Genomic DNA, 21,105 nt, shown 5'->3' with positions numbered 1-21,105 from the left:
CTGAGCATGTGGTCTGGAACTCTTTGGCACCATCTCACCCTGAGTGGTAGAGACAGTGGAGAAGATGGATAAGCCACAGTGTGGAAGACTGGTGTTCTGAACGTCCCACTGTATTTCAAGGCATTCTGTAACAACACTGCCTGAAGACACTAATGTGCACTGCATATATCATCACCTAGTAGGCCGTAACCATGACATTTGATCATGGTACAGTATTGTGGACTAATCTTCTCAGTCATGTCATCTGTGACTGTGAATCTGTCAGTTCTCTTGTGGAAGTGTCATGATCAGTCTTGTATTTTGTTGTATAAATGGTTGTGCCTGGTTCTCTGTGATGTGCCTGTGTGAGGCAGACACTTGAGGAAGACATGCTGGCTCTAACCTCTGTTCTGCCTCTGCGCTGCAGCTGCCTCGGCATGCTCTGAGTAAACAGGAAGGAGAAATGACACATTTGTGTCACACGAGATGAACCTCATCCGCTGGCTCTCCCGTCATCCGTCTCCCCCTTCCTTCCCTGACTCAGCCCGAAGCCGACACAAACGTCTCACAACCCTCTCCAAACCCTGGTACTCCACACTTGTCACCGAGGGGACTGAACATGAGCCAATTAGATTAATCTTCTTCTCCCTGCTCTGGGGAGAAGCACATTGCCAAGCAGCGCACCCCACAAAACTAAAACAGAAATAAGTTTGCTGAGGGACTTGTATACTACTAACTGCGTACTTTACAAGACCTTGGGCATGTACTGTATAGGACTGTACAGTACAGTAGGTGGCAGGCGTCTTTAAGAGACATCTGCAAGTCCACGTTAAAACATAATGAGATGTTATACGATGAGTGTAGGCCCCGGGGGGGCTGTAACGATGCAGCGTGTCAACATCTGGGCCTGCCCAGTTAGTTAGTGTCCTTGTTTCAGGTTGTAGCCTGCTCTTTAATCAGACGGCTCTCTCTGGGTGAGGTATAAAAGCCGTTACAAGCCTCCTCTAATGAGGGAGAATGAAACGCGCCCCAGCGAAGCTACAGGTGACAACAATAGGGGCTTATCAGATGTGTAAACAGTGGGTATGAGACGAGTGATGGGTATTTACAACATGAAGATAGGAGGTTAAAGGCTGTGTGAAGTAGACAGCAGAAAGTAATGAGGCTGGTGGATAGGGAGGACGTAGTAGACAGTGGAAAGTAATGAGGTAGGGTGGATAGAGAGGATGTAGTGTAGTAGACAGTAGACAGTAATGAGGCAGGGTAGATAGGGAGGATGTAGTGTAATAGACAGTAGAAAGTAATGAGGCAGGGTGGATAGGGAGGATGTAGTGTAATAGACAGTAGACAGTAATGAGGCAGGGTAGATAGGGAGGATGTAGTGTAATAGACAGTAGAAAGTAATGAGGCAGGGTGGATAGGGAGGATGTAGTGTAGTAGACAGTAGAAAGTAATGAGGCAGGGTGGATAGGGAGGATGTAGTGTAATAGACAGTAGAAAGTAATGAGGCAGGGTGGATAGGGAGGATGTAGTGTAGTAGACAGTAGAAAGTAATGAGGCAGGGTGGATAGGGAGGATGTAGTGTAATAGACAGTAGACAGTAATGGGATAGGGAGGATGTAGTGTAATAGACAGTAGAAAGTAATGAGGCAGGGTGGATAGGGAGGATGTAGTGTAATAGACAGTAGACAGTAATGAGGCAGGGTGGATAGGGAGGATGTAGTGTAATAGACAGTAGAAAGTAATGAGGCAGGGTGGATAGGGAGGATGTAGTGTAATAGACAGTAGAAAGTAATGAGGCAGGGTGGATAGGGAGGATGTAGTGTAGTAGACAGTAGACAGTAATGAGGCAGGGTGGATAGGGAGGATGTAGTGTAGTAGACAGTAGACAGTAATGAGGCAGGGTGGATAGGGAGGATGTAGTGTAATAGACAGTAGAAAGTAATGAGGCAGGGTGGATAGGGAGGATGTAGTGTAGTAGACAGTAGAAAGTAATGAGGCAGGGTGGATAGGGAGGATGTAGTGTAGTAGACAGTAGACAGTAATGAGGCAGGGTGGATAGGGAGGATGTAGTGTAATAGACAGTAGAAAGTAATGAGGCAGGGTGGATAGGGAGGATGTAGTGTAGTAGACAGTAGACAGTAATGAGGCAGGGTGGATAGGGAGGATGTAGTGTAATAGACAGTAGAAAGTAATGAGGCAGGGTGGATAGGGAGGATGTAGTGTAGTAGACAGTAGAAAGTAATGAGGCAGGGTGGATAGGGAGGATGTAGTAGACAGTAGAAAGTAATTAGACAGGGTGGATAGGGAGGATGTAGTAGACAGTAGATAGCAATGAGGTGAGGTGGATAGGGAGGATGTATAGATTATGAACAAACATTTGAATCAACATTTGTCCTACAGCTTATCTTTTTATGTTTACTGTTCAGGTAAAGGAGGTTAGACCTCAAAATGACCTCTCATTCTGCCATCATGACCCTATATTGACAATACCAGTGGACCTGTATGTGCATAGATACTGGAGAGGGATTGTTTATTTGGTTTCCTCTGAGCTCAAATCAGAGTTTATTCTTCATATGCACATGATGCAGCGTGGCGCAAGCGGTACAATGGAATGCTTACTTGTGAGCTCTGATCTGAACAATATAAACTTAGAAATAGTAATAATAGGCAATAAGTAGGTAAAAAATTGCACAAATACAAATACTATAGAATTTTAAAAAGTTGCTAATAACACAGAAGCATACTATGAAGTATGTGACGTTATTTACATGTAATAAAGTTAATAAAGTGACTTAAGCTGCCAGATTAAACATACTATGAAGTCAACACAAGAAATATACTGTGACGATTATTTACATGGAATAAAGTGACTAAAGCTGCCAGTTGACGCCTTACTATAAGAGGACAGGTTTTCCAGCACCCTGTCCTGTCCTGGCCCTGCAGTGGATATTGGCAGTAGGGATGTTTTTACCCTGTAAGGCCGGGGGAGAGGCACACTCTGGTGAAAGGGAAGGGAGTCCAGTGCCAGGGTAAGACTCTTTGGAATGTGGGGTGATGCAGACTCTCATTCTGACACCAGGCTGGTAAACTGCCCTTAAAGGCCCAGTGCAAAAAAATACGTGATTATACTGTGTTTTATATATATTCCCACACTATGAGGTTGGAAGGACACTTTGAAATTGAGAAAATTATCATAATGCCCTTTTAGTGTAAGAGATGTTTGAAAAATGCCAGAAGTATTTTGGTGGATTGGAGTTTTGGCCTTCCATGGTGACGTTACCAATAAGAAAGAGTTCCAAACCTCTCTGCCAATAACAGCTCATTTTCAGTTTCCCCCTCCTCACTCAGACCAAGACAGTCCAATCAAAATTCTTGATTGAGAAATTGCCCTTTGCTAAGAAGCGATTTTTATTTTTTTTTTGACCATTTTAATTGAAAAAAATCACATTAAGGTACTTACTGTATTGTTACCCAGAAATGATTTTATATTGAGATAAAAGCGGCTGCATTGGACCTTTAACTGCCCTTAACTGCTCTGTGTTGTTACAGTGACGTATGCTGATGTTCAGTATCGCAGAGTATAGGCACATATCACGAATATGTCACATTAGGAAAGACAAAAACAGTTGGCTTAGCCTTGCTTGGCTGTCACGTTAAAACAACCCCATTCACCTTTCGGACGTGTATTGCAGTAGTTTATTATGATTGAGTTATTTACTAGAGGCCCTATCTGCGTTTACTTTTTCACATTCTAGTCAGACAGCTCAATACACACTGAGGCCGCATATTATGAATTCTACTGCAATGTGCCAACCTGGGTTTGACCTTAGCACCTTCTGGACAGGAGCCCAGTCCCACAGCTTGTGTTCATGGTCAGTGTGAAGGGTATTGCTCATCATGGATTTCCGGTATAATCCACCTGTGAAAACTCAAAATGCATATGTCAATGTCACAACCATATCAAACCAATGACGACTGACCGTGAATTGTATTCCTAACCTTGCAGTTGTGATGGATTCCTTTAGGAGTACTTCGCTATCACCTTTGGATTACATTCTCTATGTTTTTCGGTGCTCTTTCGTGCACCTCTGATCTCGTCTTTGGCTCGGCCGGTCCCAGAGTGTAAGGGGTGCGTAATCGGTGGCAGGGAAGTCAGACGCAGGAGAGCAGAACTTGGTAATAGCCAGAGCAGTTTAATAGCAAAACCCACGGCATAAAAATAACAAGACATTTGGGTACAAAAACCCATCGCGCACCAAACAACACGTGCACAAGCACTTACAATAAACAATCCCACACAAAGACATGGGGGGAACAGAGGATTAAATACACAACAAATGATTGAGGGAATTGAAACCAGGTGTGAGGAAAAACAAGACAAAACACATGGAAAATTAAAAGTGGATCAATGATGGCTAGAAGACCGGCGACGCCGACCGCCGAGCGCCGCCCAAACAAGGAGAGGACCCGACTTCGGCGGAAGTCGTGACACAGAGTCGTGACTGCTGCTTCTTCCCGCTTCAATTTATGGTTCTCCTCCCTTTTGAAGTTATTCTTAGGTCAATAGATACATCTGCAGTTACTGTACATCCCTGGCTCGGCTTGTAGTTCTGGAGGGAAGAGTCGCTCCAGTCGCTCCAGGAGCTTTATCAACTCCGGCTGGGAATCCCAGAAATCAATAGTTTTTCTCCACTGAGAAAAAACCCCCATGGAAATGTTTCCGGGGGAAGACCGTAGCGAATCATAAAAGGTGGAATGCCATGGCCATAAATTTGGTTGTTTTCTGCCAGTTTAGTGTGAAGAATGAGCACCCTCATTCTGGCAATTTGTACAGCACGTCTGTCAGTGAAGTCTGTGGCTAGGATATCACGGCATGAGGAGCCCGTCCTTTCACAAAAGTGATGGGCTCGTGGACGGGGTGTTTGTGTTTGATGGGCAAGATGGGCTTGAGGTCTTCAGCTGAGTGAGTAAGTGCCGGGGCCTCGCCTCCGATGAGCAAAGGCGAGGGAACAGGAAGACCCAGGATTGTCCTTGCCCCCGAACGCTGGGGATTTCCTGCCGTGGCAGAGCAGGATGGCTCTTTGAATCATTGTGGTGCCCGCTCCTCTGTCGACATTCACACCCCTCTTACAAGTAGGTTGTCACCCGACTCCGCATTTCTAAAGCGGAATTCTTGAAACATTATTCTTAATGTGTGTGTTTATAACAGGAACCCCGGCGAAAAGGGATGTTTCATGTTCCTTCACTATGAGATTCAATTCTCTGGCGCAAAAAGGATTGTTTCAATCTGCTTGACAAATATTGGAAGCAGGTTTTATCTTCCAGAGCACCGGAGGGCCTCGCCACGGTCTTGACTTTAGGAGGTCAGTAGTCAGATGAGACACATATATGTAACAGAGGCTTCTACCACAAGGCACCCTATTCCTTATGTGTCCTGGTCAAAAGTAGTGCACTACATTGGGACAGGGTGTCATTTGGGACGCACACAGACAGTATAAGAATAATAGTTTCCCATGACACTCCCGTGTTTTTGATGTTTCAGTTGGGTGGGTCTCTGTAGAGCACGTGAAAGGTTGAGTGGGGAGTAGGAATCTGTGACTCCTGAACCATGGTGTGTGTGTGTGTGTGTGCACGTTTTACTATACTTGTGAGTACCAAAAGTCCTTAAAAACATTGTAAACCAACAAAAATTCAGATAAGTGAGGACATTTTGTCGGTCCTCACTTGTATAAAGGCTATTTTAGGCTTAGGGGTTAGGGTTAGAATTAGGGTTAAGGTTAGGTTTAGGGGTTGGTGGTTATGGTTATGATTAGATTTGATTTAGGGGTTAGGTTTAGGGTTAGGTTTAAGGTTAGGATAAGGGTTAGGTTTAGGGAAAATTTGGATTTTGAATGGGAATCAATTGTTGGTCCCCAAAAAGTCCTCACAAGTATAGTGAGACATCGCTGTGTGTGTGTGTGTGTGTGTGTGTGTGTGTGTGTGTGTGTGTGTGTGTGTGTGTGTGTGTGTGTGTGTGTGTGTGTGTACTGTATGCATGTGTGATAGAACATGTCTGTGCTCTTTGGTTTGGGTGATGTGTGTTGGTCCTTTGGTCCAATATCTCTGTGTATGCATGTTTCAGCTTTGTGTACCTACTGCATGTTTCAGCTTTGTGGATCTACTGCATGTTTCAGCTTTGTGTACCTACTGCATGTTTCAGCTTTGTGTACCTACTGCATGTTTCAGCTTTGTGTACCTACTGCATGTTTCAGCTTTGTGGATCTACTACATGTTTCAGCTTTGTGTACCTACTATATGTTTCAGCTTTGTGTACCTACTGCATGTTTCAGCTTTGTGTACCTACTGCATGTTTCAGCTTTGTGTACCTACTGCATGTTTCAGCTTTGTGTACCTACTGCATTGTTCAGCTTTGTGTACCTACTGCATATTTCAGCTTTGTGTACCTACTGCTTGTTTCAGCTTTGTGTACCTACTGCATTGTTCAGCTTTGTGTACCTACTGCCTGTTTCAGCTTTGTGTACCTATTGCTTGTTTCAGCTTTGTGCACCTACTGCCTGTTTCAGCTTTGTGTACCTACTGCATGTTTGTGTGAGTGTGTGTTTTCTTTTCCGTGTTGTCCGATGTGTTCCTGAGAGATAGCGTTCACGCCTCTGCTGTGGACAGGACCAGGTGCGTGACTATCTGTCTCCCAGGGGATGTTTAGACAGAGGGGCTCCCTCCACTCCTCTCTCCACCAGCCTGCCATGTTTTGTTTTCACAGTGAAAGGCCAGCCCCATCTTGACGTCAGGGCTGTCTCTCAAATGGCAACCTATTCCCTATATAGTGCACTACTTTTGACCAGGTCCCTTTGGGCCCCCATGTTAAATGTTGTGCACAGTGTAAGGAATATGGTTCCATTTGGGATGCAGGCCAGGTGTTTCATCTGACCAGACACCCCTCCCTCTCACCAGGCAGGCTACAGGGGTTCCAAAGTGGCCTGGAACAGATAATAAACACATGGATAATGATGGGGATGATCAGAAGTCTTATTGACTCCCTATCTAGAACAGAAAGAGAATTATCTACTTCACTTGCTTTGGCAATGTTAGCATATGTTTCCCATGCCAATAAAGCCCTTGAATTGAATTGAGAGAAAGAGAGAGAGAGAGAAGACTGTAGCTAGGTGTATTTGGAGCAGTGCTGTACTGGGACCTGTAAGACTGTAGCTAGGTGTATTTGGAGCAGTGCTGTACTGGGACCTGTAAGACTGTAGCTATGTGTATTTGGAGCAGTGCTGTACTGGGACCTGTAAGACTGTAGCTATGTGTATTTGGAGCAGTGCTGTACTGGGACCTGTAAGACTGTAGCTATGTGTATTTGGAGCAGTGCTGTACTGGGACCTGTAAGACTGGAGCTAGGTGTATTTGGAGCAGTGGTGTACTGGGACCTGTAAGACTGGAGCTAGGTGTATTTGGAGCAGTGCTGCGCTGTACTGGGAGCTGCCTGTGGCTGCCGTTGGTTTGCCAGCCCATCTAATGACACACTGCTGCTCTCGGACCAGGAAGTGAGAAGGAGGATGGATACGGTGAGAAAAGAAGGGCCTCCCTCGCTCCCATTTCCTCTGCAGGGCTGTGGCTTTGTGGCCTACCTCTCCCCCCCACCACCACTAGTACCTCCTCAACCCCATCCACCCCCCCATACACCCTCCGCCGGAATTCTCTCAATCTCCGCCACCAGATATTCCACTGTGGCTTTGGTGGTCACCTAGAATGGTGAGCTTTACTGAGCACACAGACAGGAGTATTAGTAGAAGCTGTACATTTATGCCTTGCCAGGTTCTTTTGACTATCTTTCAGAATAAAAGGTGGCCTTTTCCCATCCTATTGCCATAAGAAGTGAGGATGGACTGGAAGTGTTTCAGCCATACAGTAGATGATGGCTCTGCAACCTGGCTGGAGACATTACTTTAGGTCCTGTCACAGATAAAGGGGACATTACCATCACCTATCGTCAAACTCATCTCCACTATCGATCACTCGTAACTATTGTTCGCATACTGGTTTTCATCACGTCCCATCCCCGCTGTCTTTCCACCATGACACAGTTGGCCGCCATGTTATTTTGAGAGGTGTGGTTGGACTCTCATAGCCGAGCTTTAAGCGCTGACCTGTTCAACTCGCTGCAGATAGAGGTGAACCGGAGACTGGTTTGACAGTGTTGACTTTGGAACCCGCTCTGCGGTTCAAGGCGAAACTTTCAGCACCATATTACTGCAGTGGGCCATGTAAATGCAGGTAGCAGAAGCACTCTTTATTCAGTGAAGCCTTTGTGGTGTATGGTAATTAACTTGGCAAACAGGCGGAAACAGGCAGGTGAGAAATGTGCCTTAAATCACAGAGATTTCAGTCAGAACCCTTTGGCTAAGCACACATGGAGCAGTCTCATGACAACGGATGGTTTCCCAACAGTTATAGGCCAGTCTTGTGAGGTTGGACTCCTTCCAAGTCCTGTACAACTAGACAGCTCAGCAGTCAGGGGGCTAGATACAGTGGAGTTGGAGTTGAAGTCACGCCATTCATTCACATAATATCCTGTTTTTTTAGGCTTGTCATGACAGCGGCGGCTTGATTGAAAACATGTGACCTTGAATGATGTTGTTTCTACGAACCAATGCCCTTATTAGGGTGGTTGTCCATCAGAGGCACTGCTTCAATGCTTACCTTGCCAGTGACTGGGAAGCTAAGTACCGGTTTGCATAGTCAGACATCTTCATTTGTGATGAGCGGCCCAACCTGCCGTGCATAGAGCGGCGGGGCTGGCTACGATGAAAAATATTTTGGAATTCAGTGGACCCATTATCAGCTGTTCTTAGTTGGATAATGGTTTGAGTGGAACAGAGAAACGGAGGATTGGTTGGACAACTAGCTACTAGTTATAATGCTATTTATTTATTTAACCCTTCATTTACCAGGTAAATTGACTGAGAACATATTCTTATTTACAGCAACAACCTGGGGAATAGTTACATGGGAGAGGAGGGGGGATGAATGAGCCAATTGGAAGCTGGGGATGATTAGGTGGCCATGATGGTATGAGGGCCAGATTGGGAATTTAGCCAGGACACCGGGGTTAACACCTTTACTCTTACGATAACTGCCATGGGATCTTTAGTGACCACAGAGTCAGGACACCCGTTTCACGTCCCATACGAAGGACGGCACCCTACACAGGGCAATGTCCCCAATCACTGCCCTGGGGCATTCGCATATTTATTTATTTTAGACCCGAGGAAAGAGTTCCTCCTAATGGCTCTCCAACACCACTTCCAGTAACATCTGGTCCCTCATCCAGGTACTGACAAGGACCAACCCTGCTTGGATTCAGAGGCAAGCCAGCAGTGGGATGCAGGGTGGTATGCTGCTTAGGGTACATTGAGCCAGTTCATTCTGCAGGACAAGCCTGCTCAGTTCTCTTCTTCAGTTCTCGTCTTCTATTGGATGATGCAGTGTTCAAATGTTCCGGTTTGGTGTGACGTGGTAATCCTCCCTACTCTCACACATCCCAGCCCCTGAACCGAACCAGATGTAGGCTTTCCATATTAATCTTTCACTCCCTTTTATGTCTCACACCACACTAGGAGTCATTAAAAACCACAGTTACATGTCACATTTTGTCCAGTTAATAAACTCCAAATGCATTTAGGGTTGCCCGTTTCTCACCACTAGCTGTTGAAAAGCTAGGTCGAGAGAGGCGTTTAGCCAGCAGGAAAGGAAATGGCATTTAGTGATAAATGACTCCATTTCCTTCACCATTAGACTAAATTAAAAATATCCCTCCTTTTCTCTTTTCTTGACAGGGAAAACAGAGTTGCCACTTTTCTGTTCAATTCCTCTGGATGTTCTGATTATTTGTTTGACAGGAATTAGCAAGGAGGTCGTTTTTTCTGCCACAACTGTCCGCCTGGCTGTCAGAGAAGCCGTTTCCCCCCCGCAAGGCACTTTCAGATGCTGCACAAACCACAACTCCCAAACACTGGTGTCAGTCCTCTGCTCACCGCCTGTCTTTCCAAAGCCATATTCTCGAGCAGGAGAGGGAGAGACAGAAAAGAGTGAAAGGCAGAGATTTCTTAACCTAGAACTCTTTCAGCCATGAAAAATGGTCCCAGGAACCAGACAAACTGCTTCAGTGTGAGGGATTATGTACTGGATAACTCTCCAAATGTTTTATTTTTTTTATTTAACTTTTACTATTTCTTTCATCAAAGGGGAGGGCTGCCCCAGATGCAGGCAGCCAGTGAGAGGTGTCTATTTCTAGTGATCAGCGCTCGGCTACGGAGAGAGCTGTTTTGACAGTTGGAGCTGGGGAGTAACATGCTGCTGAGGAATGCTGCTCAGAGAGAAAGAGAAAAAGAGAGAGAGGGAGAAAGAGAGAGACATGCACTTAGCCAGGTCTATAATCACTGGTGGAGTGGCGGTTACCTTCCAGAGGAGTTTACGCCCCTGAGGACTGTTTGGTTTTGTAGTTCTGACAGAAATGGAGAGGGAGGAGTGGTTGAGCTCTGACAGAGAGGAGGAGGGGGAGCAAGAGAAAGGGGGAGTGAACCGGTGGCGGAGAAACCTTCTCAGTTTCTGTAAGTCCCACACGCTGTAGGCTACAGAATGACTGCGGCTGCTCTCCCACTCCAGACTTCTCTCTGAGAGGCAGCCCTCTCTTTATTTTGTCTTCTCCTTCCGCTCTTTTTCTCTGCCAGACGTCAGGAGGAGACACAGGGCTCTTCTTCGGCCTTTCTTGTGTGGGAAACTGAGGGAAACGACTCCTCGCTGTTTTTTCAACCTCTTCCTCCTGTCCGTTTTTGAACTCTCTCTCTCTGGATGTGACGGACCATGCCGGTGGTAGGAGTAGCCTCCAAGCTCAGACAACCCTCAGTGGGCTCCAAGCCGGTCCACAGCGCTCTCCCCATCCCCAACCCGGGAAGAACCGCTGCCACACGGGGGTACATGGCCAGGACCCCAGAGCTGAGGGGGTCAGAATCCCCCCTGCTCTCCTCCTGTCAGCTGTCACTCAAATCAGAGTACCAGGAGAGGAGGACACAGCAGAAGCAGCAGGGACGGAGCAAGGAGACAGAGGAGAGTAAGATCTGCAAGGTCAGTGACAGTGTGTTGTTACTGGGGGACATGCTGTCACTCTGCGGCTCCTTCTCCTTTCAAACTCTACTCTCTAAATGATTTCTGTCTGCATGTCTGTCTGTGCAGGGGGAATTGATTTGCTCTACAGGTGGCTGTGCTGGCTGGCCAAGTCTGTGTGAGCTACCTAACAGAGGCAGGCTTGTTGGATTTTTTTAGACTGTTCTGTTTCTGTGTGACGAGATGACTCATTTAGAAATCAATGTGGTCTTGGTTCGGCAAGCTATAGCAGGTGCCATGCTCTCTATATACTATAGGGTGGAGGTCTGCTTTCAGCATTTAGCAAACTTCAAAAAGTAGATGTCAAACCTCCTTAAATATACCCAATCCTCCTTATCGATACCCAATCAGGAAATAGCTGTTTTTGATGTGGTATTTTCACATAGACTACATGGAATTGTGACATAAATACTTTAAATGCCTCTAAATAATTTCAGCACCATTTTATTTCTCTTTTGTGCCCTTCCATTGCTTTGCGCTGTGATGCAGTCTCAGACTGTCAGTTGACTCGCAAATCTGTCATTAAGTGGGGCAACGTGTCACAGAACCGGTGTGCTGACATTCATGTGCGTGCGCCGCATTGTCGTATTACGCTCAGTCTATTAAGATCCCTATCTGTGAAATGAACCGTGCTGGCTGTTTTATAGGAGGAAAAAGCTATGCATAGTAATCACTGCTACCTGAGAAGCCCCTCTGAAGCTGACATGCCCTGAATACAAACACCACCTCTCCTCTCAGCTTTCCCCTTGTGTGGAGTACCGTTTCAGATGGCTAGCTGGTGTTTCCCCCCTCTGAGCGCTCTTAAAGCCCATTCTCAGGCCCAGACGTATTAAAAAGGCGTGGTAAGAATGGCTAGCGAATGATAGACATGAACAGATCGCCTTAAGTGCTTTCCCATACTAAAGTCAGCCGGTGCCAAGTTCTTTGGGAGTGTTTTAGAATGTTGGAAATTGGACTCATGACAAGTGGAGAAGGCGGGGTCCGTCTCGGAAAGGAAGCGAAAGGATTTCAAATATCCCCGCCAAATAGTTTTGGTAGTGCATGCTCGCCCTACATCTTCGACCTGTCAAAATACCAACAGACTTTCCTGTTTCCTGGTCGCTCCGGCCAAGTCTCCTTGTTTACCGCTGGGGCTTCTGGGAGCACTCTTGGAGCCTTTTTATTTTTTGTCCTCAAGTTCTTAACTGACTCAGGGGCCGCTTTTCTCCTGGAAATATGTGCTGACATCAAATAGCGGGGCAGCTGAGCGCTGCCTCCTGGATCCTTGTAGCGTGTCCGTGACTGACTGGAAAGCGCATGCAGGGCCAGAGCAAGGGGAAGTGGGTTTTATCATTAACCCGGTGCTGAACCGGCAACTCTGTTAAATGCACTCCATAAACCACCGGTTTCTATGCACGCTGTTGAAAGGGTTCTCCGTCCTCCCTTTTGGTGTCAAAAGGCAACCCCTGAGTGAACAAACCCTGAGTGAACAACCCCTGAGTGAACAACCCCTGAGTGAACAACCCCTGAGTGAACAACCCCTGAGTGAACAACCCCTGAGTGAACAACAACACACTTGACTTATTTCACTTTTCTCTAGTGGGAGGAGCTAGGAAAAGCTGGGAAAAGCCGGGAGGAGCTGGGAGGTGCTGGGAGGAGCTGGGAGGAGCTGGGAGGTGCTGGATGGTGCTGGGAGGAGCTGGGAGGTGCTGGGAAGAGCTGGGAGATGCTGGGAGGTGCTGGATGGTGCTGAGTAGAGCTGGGAGGTGCTGGGAGGAGCTGAATGGGGCTGGGAAGAGCTGGATGGTGCTGGGAAGAGCTGGGATGTGCCGTAGTATAGTGCAATTTGTTTTGGAGCGGATGGTCGGGGGCTAGAACATAATTCTACTAATTTGTACACTGCTCATTGACCACAACTAAGCCCAAAAATAGATTTTATTTGAAAATAACTATAAGTTCATAGCTTGATAACTTTGAGACATGTTCATGTCTCTTTTTATTCGTGGGAATACTTGGTGAACAGATTTCCTAAATTAAACAAATTTGTCCTGGTGATTTTATAATTTTTTGACCATCAGCATAAACAAGGGGTGGGGGTAATCCTCCCCTGTCGGAGAAGTAGAGCTAGGGTACATGTTGTCATTACTCCTCACAGTGACTGACAGTAGTTGAGATAGGGTACATGCTGTCATTACAGTGACTGACAGTAGTTGAGATAGGGTACATGTTGTCATTACTCCTCACAGTGACTGACAGTAGTAGAGATAGGGTACATGTTGTCATTACTCCTCACAGTGACTGACAGTAGTAGAGATAGGGTACATGTTGTCATTACTCCTCACAGTGACTGACAGTAGTAGAGATAGGGAACATGTTATCATTACTCCTCACAGTGACTGACAGTAGTAGAGATAGGGTACATGTTGTCATTACAGTGACTGACAGTAGTTGAGATAGGGTACATGTTGTCATTAATCCTCACAGTGACTGACAGTAGTAGAGATAGGGTACATGTTGTCATTACTCCTCACAGTGACTGACAGTAGTAGAGATATGGTACATGTTGTTATTAATCCTCACAGTGACTGACGGTAGTAGAGATAGGGTACATGTTGTCATTACTCCTCACAGTGACTGACAGTAGTAGAGAGAGGGTACATGCTGTCATTACTCCTCACAGTGACTGAACGTAGTAGAGATAGGGTACATGTTGTCATTACTCCTCACAGTATCTGACAGTAGTTGAGATAGGGTACATGTTGTTATTACTCCTCACAGTGACAGTAGTAGAGATAGGGTACATGCTGTCATTACTCCTCACAGTGACTGGCAGTAGTAGAGATATGGTACATGCTGTCATTTCTCTTCACAGTGACTGACAGTAGTAGAGATAGGGTACATGTTGTCATTACTCCTCACAGTGACTGACAGTAGTAGAGATAGGGTACATGCTGTCATTACTCCTCACAGTGACTGACAGTAGTAGAGATAGGGTACATGTTGTCATTACTCCTCACAGTAACTGACAGTAGTTGAGATAGGGTACATGTTGTCATTACTCCTCACAGTGACTGACAGTAGTAGAGATATGGTACATGTTGTCATTAATCCTCACAGTGACTGACAGTAGTAGAGATAGGGTACATGCTGTCATTACTCCTCACAGTGACTGACAGTAGTAGAGATATGGTACATGTTGTTATTAATCCTCACAGTGACTGACGTAGTAGAGATAGGGTACATGGTGTCATTACTCCTCACAGTGACTGACAGTAGTAGAGATAGGGTACATGCTGTCATTACACTTCACAGTGACTGACAGTAGTAGAGATAGGGTACATGTTGTCATTACTCCACACAGTGACTGACAGTAGTAGAGATATGGTACATGTTGTCATTAATCCTCACAGTGACTGACAGTAGTAGAGATAGGGTACATGCTGTCATTACTCCTCACAGTATCTGACAGTAGTTGAGATAGGGTACATGTTGTTATTACTCCTCACAGTGACAGTAGTAGAGATAGGGTACATGCTGTCATTACTCCTCACAGTGACTGGCAGTAGTAGAGATATGGTACATGCTGTCATTACACTTCACAGTGACTGACAGTAGTAGAGATAGGGTACATGTTGTCATTACTCCACACAGTGACTGACAGTAGTAGAGATATGGTACATGTTGTCATTACTCCTCACAGTAACTGACAGTAGTAGAGATATGGTACATGTTGTCATTACTCCTCACAGTAACTGACAGTAGTTGAGATAGGGTACATGTTGTCATTACTCCTCACAGTGACTGACAGTAGTAGAGATATGGTACATGTTGTCATTAATCCTCACAGTGACTGACAGTAGTAGAGATAGGGTACATGCTGTCATTACTCCTCACAGTATCTGACAGTAGTTGAGATAGGGTACATGTTGTTATTACTCCTCACAGTGACAGTAGTAGAGATAGGGTACATGCTGTCATTACTCCTCACAGTGACTGGCAGTAGTAGAGATATGGTACATGCTGTCATTACACTTCACAGTGACTGACAGTAGTAGAGATAGGGTACATGTTGTCATTACTCCACACAGTGACTGACAGTAGTTGAGATAGGGTACATGTTGTCATTACTCCTCACAGTGACAGTAGTAGAGATAGGGTACATGCTGTCATTACTCCTCACAGTGACTGACACAGCTTGTTCTGTGTGGAGTGGCTGAAAGTAAGGATTCAGGGTGATCAAACAGAAGTGTGTGCGTGTGTGCGTGTGTGCGTGTGTGCGTGCGTGCGTGCGTGTGTGTGTATACCCTCGCTGCATAATGCATGCTTGTGTGGACTTGTTTGTCCTTGGTTAAGCACAGGGCTGGCCGCTCTCCTTGTTTAGTGTTTACCAGCCTGTGTTGTTATTCCTAACTGAGAGAGGGAATCTCATGACCCAAACACACACTGCTTCATAGCCTGTAATGTGTTGGAGACCATTAATCATGATTGGGAATAAAAGGAGGGATTCCACATGACAAGTGGTTAATGTTAACCGGTTTCAAACTAATTATCAGCTAAACATATCCAATGTTTCTGTTTGAAATGACAAATAACTGTGGTTTGTAGAGTGTGTTTAGAATATCCATGCTACAGGGCAGGGCATCAACAATATTGACGGCTGAATGGTGTGTGTGTGCGTGCATTTGTGTGTCTGTGTGTATGCATTTGTGCATTTGTGTGTGTGTGCATTTGTACATTTGTGTGTGCCTGCTTTTGCACATGTCTGTGTTCAATCTATACGATTGTACATGTGTTGATATTCTTAGGAGGCCTCCTTCCTTCGGTGGTCTTGCGTAACACCTGCATTCTTCCCTGGGATCTCAGTTAATCCATCCAAGCCTGACCTGTCAAGAGATCCTCCTCCCTGTGATTGAGATGAGATCCAGGACACACACACACACACACACACACACACACACACACACACACACACACACACACACACACACACACACACACACACAGTCATACACACACACACTGTAGTACTCACTGACATACCTTGTCCGTCACTGTAGAATGAAGAGGTACGGGAGGTGAATGGGGTTGTAATGAAGTGCCACGGCTCTGCTGATGGGATCTGTGGCTCGGAGCCTTGGCAGATACCCAGCTACAGTGTTGAAGGAGGCTTTGTCCCAAATGGAACCCTATTTCTTATATAGTGCCCTACTTTTGATTAGGGCCAATAGAGTTCTAGTTAAAAGTAGTGCACTATATAGGGAAAAGGGGGCAATTTGGAACGCACACAGAGTGTGAGCAGCCCTTGAGCGTGAGCAGTGTTATTCATGTTTCACACCTTTTACAATCATCGATTTCTCAACCTCCCACTAAGAGTTTTTTGTTGTTGTTGTCATTTTATTCAATCCGATGCCATAATGTCAAACAAAATAAACCCTCTTTGGGTTACAGCATATGAAGAATGATTGACAGGCTAGACGTAGATCCTAGTTTGTCCTGCTAGTATGAATAACAGCAACACCTGCTCATTTCACACCTTTCCTATGTCACTGCATCTGATTCCGTGATACCGCGGATGTCACATCCTCCCTAGGTCATGCCAGTTTCAAGCAGGAAAGAGCAATAGGAAATTGACATACATATTCTCCTGAAGGGAATCAATAGAAACGTGGGGTGCTGATGTGTTAGACTTTCCAGCTGAGACTCGAAATGGACGCCCTGCTGCTGATGTCTGAGCCCACATTTATCATGGTTCTTTTTTGGTTGGCCGCCATGGTATGGTTTCTAGCCCTGGTGTCTGAGCCGAGATTTATCATGGTTCTTTTTGGTTGGCCGCCATGGTATGGTTTCAATCCCTGTCTCCGTTTGAAGTGCATCCCTGATTAGAAATGACTGACAGGTGAAATCCACGTGGTGTTAGCCTGTCTACGCATGTCTAATCCGTTATTACATCAAGGAAGGGAGAAAGGAAGGATGCAGTCGTAAGGAATTCAAACATGGGCCCTTTCGTGCTTCAAGGTACCAAGGTAAAGTTTTTGCCAGGCTGCAATCAGAGATTAGATGGGACACAGGCCAACTGTCTCTACTCTCACTCCTTCCCAATGGAAACACTACACATGCACTTACTAGAACCATTATAATAGATTTACCGTAGAACAATTCCCCATATGACTACTGCACCCAGTTTGTCTCTTAGAAACATACAAGACGCCTCAAGTCAGGTCATTAAACACAGGCAGGGTTCCCTTGGCTGCTATGGCAACCATACATAGCCGTGTAACCTTAGCGCGGGGATGTTGCCACTTCTGAATATGTGTATCAGTTTTTGTTTGCTGGAAGCACAGACAACTGGCAAGATACACCCTGCCTGGCGCAAACGTCCTGTGGATCTTCTCCCACACATCCTGTTGTTTGTCTCTGATCTGACCTGCCAAAATGTCAGCAAGAAGAGATGAACCAGAGAGTGCGATTGCACATGGCCTTGTTTGGTGCAGCGGCGCATCTCCTCCACCTCTCACTACGCCTAGGTGCTGATAAGCCCCTGCAGGGGGGGGGCAGCAGGGAGAGAAGGAAAGTGGTGAGCTCAGGGATCCGTGTTAGGTCTCACTGGCTCTGGAGTTAGTGTGGGGAATGTAAACACAGCTCCTCTCTCCACTAGCTCAGATGCTGCCGAGTCAGCCGCCCTAGTCTGGTCTGCAGAGCTTGGGGTCCCTGCCAGCTCTTCCCGTCAGAGACAGAGGGAGGTGGGGAGGGAGGCCGAGCCGGGGGTTGTGTCCTAGCCATGGGTGGTCTGGTCTGGCTGCCTGGGCTCCTTATCTGGAAGAGAGGGAGAAGCCCCGGGGAAGTGGCGATGTGTTGACCCCAGGCATGCAGCACAGGGCCCTGCTTCCCTGTTTACCACATGTCCACTGGGATAACAGGGATAGCTACACAGGACCTCTGTGGACATTTCTCTGTATTCAAACACCAACGTTCCCACACAGGAAAGAGACCCACCACAACCTGTTTCTCAACAAATGTTGACAGATGGAGAGATATGGTGATGGGCAGGCATGGACACACTAACCCCTGTTGATAAAGGGGTAGCTACTACATTCCTGCCTCTCATTCCTCTGGTCTCTCTTTCTGTCTGTCTGTCTGTCTGTCTGTCTGTCTGTCTGTCTGTCTGTCTGTCTGTCTGTCTGTCTGTCTGTCTGTCTGTCTGTCTGTCTGTCTGTCTGTCTGTCTGTCTGTCTGTCTGTCTCTGTCTCTCTTTCTCTCTGTATGTCTGTCTGTCTATCTGTCTGTCTCTCTGTGTCTGTCTCTCTCTGTCTGTCTTTTTCTCTGTCTGTCTCTCTGTTTCTCTCACTTTCTCTCTCTCTCTCTCTCTCTCTCTCTCTGTCTCTCTGTCTCTCTGTCTCTCTCTCTCTCTGTCTCTCTGTCTCTCTCTTTGTCTGTCTCTCTACCTGTATGTCTGTCTCTCTCTCTATATATAAGTCTATGTCTCTCTCTCTCACTCTCTCTCTTTCTCTGTCAGTTTTTATTGGTATTCGTGCCGTGGGGAGTCAACTGCCGGCTCCTTGTGTAAAGCTTGGAGGGAGAACACACAGAGGGGATGGTGTTTACAGTACGGCCGCACCAGTTATAAATAACTTCTGTGGATCTCGAGTCAGTCTTTGTGTGAAACAGGAAGAATAATAGGTCTTTAAAAAAAAGCCCGCTGGGTTAACGGTGAAGGATTTCAGAGGCATCCTGTTTTTCCAGGGACTAGCTTTTGAGACAAGGCTTGAGGTATATCGGGCTCTGTCGTACATTTTGGAGAGTAAATTGAAAAACAACATACTTAATGGATACAGCATGCTCTCCATTGAAAAAGTATTGGCCTCACATTGGGCTGCATTTGACCCCAAGCCTCGAGGCTACAGTAGTGGGCACAAGTGGTCCTGTTACTGCTTAGAATGGTCCTGTTACCTCTTAAAATGGTCCTGTTACCTCTTATAGGGGTCCTGCTACCTCTTGTAGGGGTCCTGCTACCTCTTATAATGGTCCTGTTACCTCTTATGGTGGTCCTGTTACATATTATAGTGATCCTGTTACCTATTATAATGGTCATGTTACCTCTTATAGGGATCCTGTTACTTCTTATTAAACTGGTCCTGTTACCATCTATTACCGGTCCTGCTACCTCTTATAATGACCCTGTTACCTCTTATAGGGATCCTGTTTTCTCTTATTGTGGATATGTCACCTCTTATAATGGTCCTGGTACCTCTTATAGTGGGTATGTTACCTCTTATGGTGATCCTGTTATCTCTTATAGTGGTCCTGTTAGCTCTTATAATGGTCCTGTTACCTCTTATGGTGGTCCTGCTACCTCTTATAGGGATCCTGTTATCTCTTGTGGTCCTGTTACCTCTTATAGTGGTCCTGTTACCTCTTATAATGGTCATGTTACCACTTATAGGGATCCTGTTATCTCTTATAGTGTCCCTGTTACCTCTTATGGTGGTCCTGTTACCTCTTATAATGGTCATGTTACCACTTATGTTGGTCCTGTTACCTCTTATGGTGGTCCTGCTACCTCTTATAGCCTTTTTCCATGAATGTTTTTTCTGTGATCTCTTCATCCCTCTGTTATGTTCATGGCGTACTCACATGGTACTAGAGATGATTGGATGCAGGACTGTCACCCATGCTGTAGCAGTACAGCCTCACAATCCCCTGCGTGAGAGGCCTCACACGCACAACCACACACACACACAGACAACAGGCAGCAGGTCCACACAACAGATCCACACAGTCCCTCTGGGCCTTCTGCTAGTTCAAAGGTATGGCTGTTAAATGATCTTAGAGAGGCAGGGCTCTCCAATGCCACTGGCTTGTTGTTTCATGCCATAAAAGAACAAAAGAAACAGGGGCCAAAGCCATACTCAGGGTACAGCACACACACACACATACACACTTACGCATGAACACACACACACACTTATGCATGAACACACACAAGGACAGACACATTGTTGGTTAAGGGCTTGTAAGTAAGCATTTCACTGTAAGGTCTACACCTGTTGTATTCGGCGCATGTGACAAATATAATTTGATTTGATTTGACACACATAGGTCAAGTGCATCTTGTCTCTCACCTTTTCCTCGAACTCTCTCCGTTTGTCTCGTTAGCTGTTTTCCACCATCTTTCAGTTCATCACCCTTGCTTCAGGCTCCCTCCTGTGTCCTTTAGTATCTCTCTCTCTCAATCCCTTCTTTTCAAATCCCCTCCATTTTCCACTCCATCCTCTTGCTCTTTCTGCGGCCCAAATGGCATCTCTATTCCATATATAGTGCACTACTTTTACCCAGAGTCCTATGGGCGGCCTATGGTCCCTGGTCAGAAGTAGTCCACTATATAGGGAATAGGATGCCATTTGGGATAAGGACTCATTCTGGGCATTCCTCTCAATAGTCACTACCAGTCTTTCCTTCATTTACGTCTCTTTACCCTGCTCTCTCTCTACCCTCTCAGCATTCTTCTTTCTCTCTCCCCATGTCCCCCTCTCTCCCTCCGTCTCTCGGAAGATGTTTTGATGAGACAGACATGAGGGTGTTCAGTCCACACACCTGGCACTGAGACCACCACTGATTATCTCTACCACACACAGAGGTCACCCCATACCCCCTTCACTCCCCCCTGTCCCGGCCTCTGTCTGGGCTTTGCACCGGGGAGGAACATCTGTGAAACCACAACACCGGCCTCATTAGCAATCAGCAGGGCCTAGGACAGCTAGCCGACAGCCCGCACACCGCTAATGTGGAGCAGGGAGAAGAGGAGAGGGGAGAGGAGGAGAGGGTAGAGGAGGAGGAGAGGAGGGGAGGGGAGAGGGATAGGCAGGAGGAGAGAGGGAAGAACGGAGGAGAGGGTAAGAGTAATGGAGAGGTAGAGGAGAGGGAGAGAAGGATGAGAGGAGAAGGATAGAGGAGAGAGGAGAGGGTAGAGGAGGGAGAAGAGGA

At 46.3% G+C, this 21,105-nt stretch overlaps 1 protein-coding gene across 9 annotated transcripts in view; it reads left to right on the top strand.

Moving 5' to 3' along the window:
* LOC115180596 (neuron navigator 3) overlaps positions 1-21,105 on the top strand; it is a 365,512-nt gene that overhangs the window by 128,453 nt on the left and 215,954 nt on the right. For 2 of the 9 annotated variants that reach the window (XM_029742797.1, XM_029742801.1), the window contains exon 1: positions 10,570-11,106. The exons of 1 other annotated variant lie outside the window; for it this stretch is intronic. In XM_029742797.1, the coding sequence (XP_029598657.1) occupies positions 10,846-11,106 (261 nt within the window). In that variant the 5' untranslated portion in view covers positions 10,570-10,845. Of the gene's footprint in view, positions 1-10,569; positions 11,107-21,105 lie in introns of those variants that run through there. 6 more of the 9 variants (XM_029742802.1, XM_029742796.1, XM_029742800.1 and 3 more) reach the window with 5 other exon arrangements.

Source organism: Salmo trutta, chromosome 40 (assembly GCF_901001165.1).
Source record: "Salmo trutta chromosome 40, fSalTru1.1, whole genome shotgun sequence".
NCBI lineage: Eukaryota > Metazoa > Chordata > Actinopteri > Salmoniformes > Salmonidae > Salmo > Salmo trutta.
Note: the sequence above shows the minus strand (reverse complement) of the source record. Positions and strands in the feature narration are given on the sequence as shown.